Raw genomic sequence first — 1,189 nt, 5'->3', positions numbered from 1 at the left:
GCAGGACGAGGAGGGTCAGGGGCAAGGTATTGGACGGGATCCAGCATCGGCATGCCAACTCTTCACCTACCGTGCGCCTCGATGAACATCGCCCAGCAACCCCAGAAAGCCTGAGTGCTGCCGGAACGGTGTTCTGTGGCCCCTTCCACCCGCCAATTTTCCCGTCCTTCCATCATCCACGAAAATCCATTTTCGTTCTGACCTTTGAACTTGGAAAGAGACTCCTCGTATCCGTGCTGCGATCTCTGCTCACGATGATGTTCCGCCACGGTATCGGCCGGATCGAAACCAAGCCTCTCCTTGTAATAAGCTTGAGTGGACATCTCGTTTAGCCAGTTAAGCTCGCTACAAGTCTTCTTAGGTTCTTTCGAAACCAGCCAACAACGAAACGATGTTTTCCCTGTTCATCGGGCCTTTGCTCTTTCTTTCTTTCTTCCTATATGTATAACAACCTTTATCTCCAACGAAACGCACACGTTCTCCCTTTTTACTAGGTTATCTTCTTTTCGTTCGCCAAGATACGCCACATGCACACGCGTACCAAGCACACTGTCCCGTTCCGTTTTTCTTTCTTGACACCGTGTCGACGTAAGAATAACTCCTTTCCTATGATCGGCAGTTTCCTTTCGCGGAAGCCTCTGGCTCGTATTTACATTAGTGGCTTGGAAACTACCACGGAACACTTTAAAAACGTTTCGTACAGAAACACTTACTAACGTAGGCTTATCTTAATGGAAGGTTTAATTATATGTATGGCACTTCGAGTCGACGGAAGACCTAGTTTCGTCCTTAATTATATTCACTTTCCACCCCTGTCGTTGCTACCGCGCGCACCCTTCGGTTTTCGTTTGTTTTCGGATCGAATAATTTTGACACTGGCTGTGGTGTTGCACTGTTGGAAGAAGAGAGATGGTGTAAAGGTCGGACGACGATCGCGTAGCCAGACGGCCAGGGATGAACGAACGTAGGCACGACGCAATCGGATAGGAAGGAACTGGAGGGCGCGTCTGCGACACCGACGACACGGACAATGCGGACAACGAGAAGAACAGCTAATTTCGTTCCCCGTTTGTCCGTTCGGCCGTTCGCCCGCTCTCTAGACGCGAACGAAGCTTAACGAATCAACGACCGAATTTATCACGGCACGTCGCAGACGTAACCACTCAACGTTTCTCGGCCAAAGTGGCTC

General features: G+C 50.0%; 1 protein-coding gene across 24 annotated transcripts in view; it reads right to left on the bottom strand.

Moving 5' to 3' along the window:
• The window catches only part of LOC100740130 (microtubule-actin cross-linking factor 1), a 54,258-nt gene that overhangs the window by 39,714 nt on the left and 13,355 nt on the right, over nucleotides 1-1,189 (bottom strand). For 9 of the 24 annotated variants that reach the window (XM_012381180.3, XM_033318905.1, XM_024365106.2 and 6 more), the window contains exon 2: nucleotides 203-892. The exons of 10 other annotated variants lie outside the window; for them this stretch is intronic. In XM_012381180.3, the coding sequence (XP_012236603.1) occupies nucleotides 203-323 (121 nt within the window). In that variant the 5' untranslated portion in view covers nucleotides 324-892. Of the gene's footprint in view, nucleotides 1-70; nucleotides 893-1,189 lie in introns of those variants that run through there. 5 more of the 24 variants (XM_033318904.1, XM_033318903.1, XM_033318909.1 and 2 more) reach the window with 3 other exon arrangements.

Source organism: Bombus impatiens, unplaced genomic scaffold (assembly GCF_000188095.3).
Source record: "Bombus impatiens unplaced genomic scaffold, BIMP_2.2 scf_0129, whole genome shotgun sequence".
Lineage (NCBI taxonomy): Eukaryota > Metazoa > Arthropoda > Insecta > Hymenoptera > Apidae > Bombus > Bombus impatiens.
This window is presented reverse-complemented; position numbering and strand designations above follow the sequence as displayed.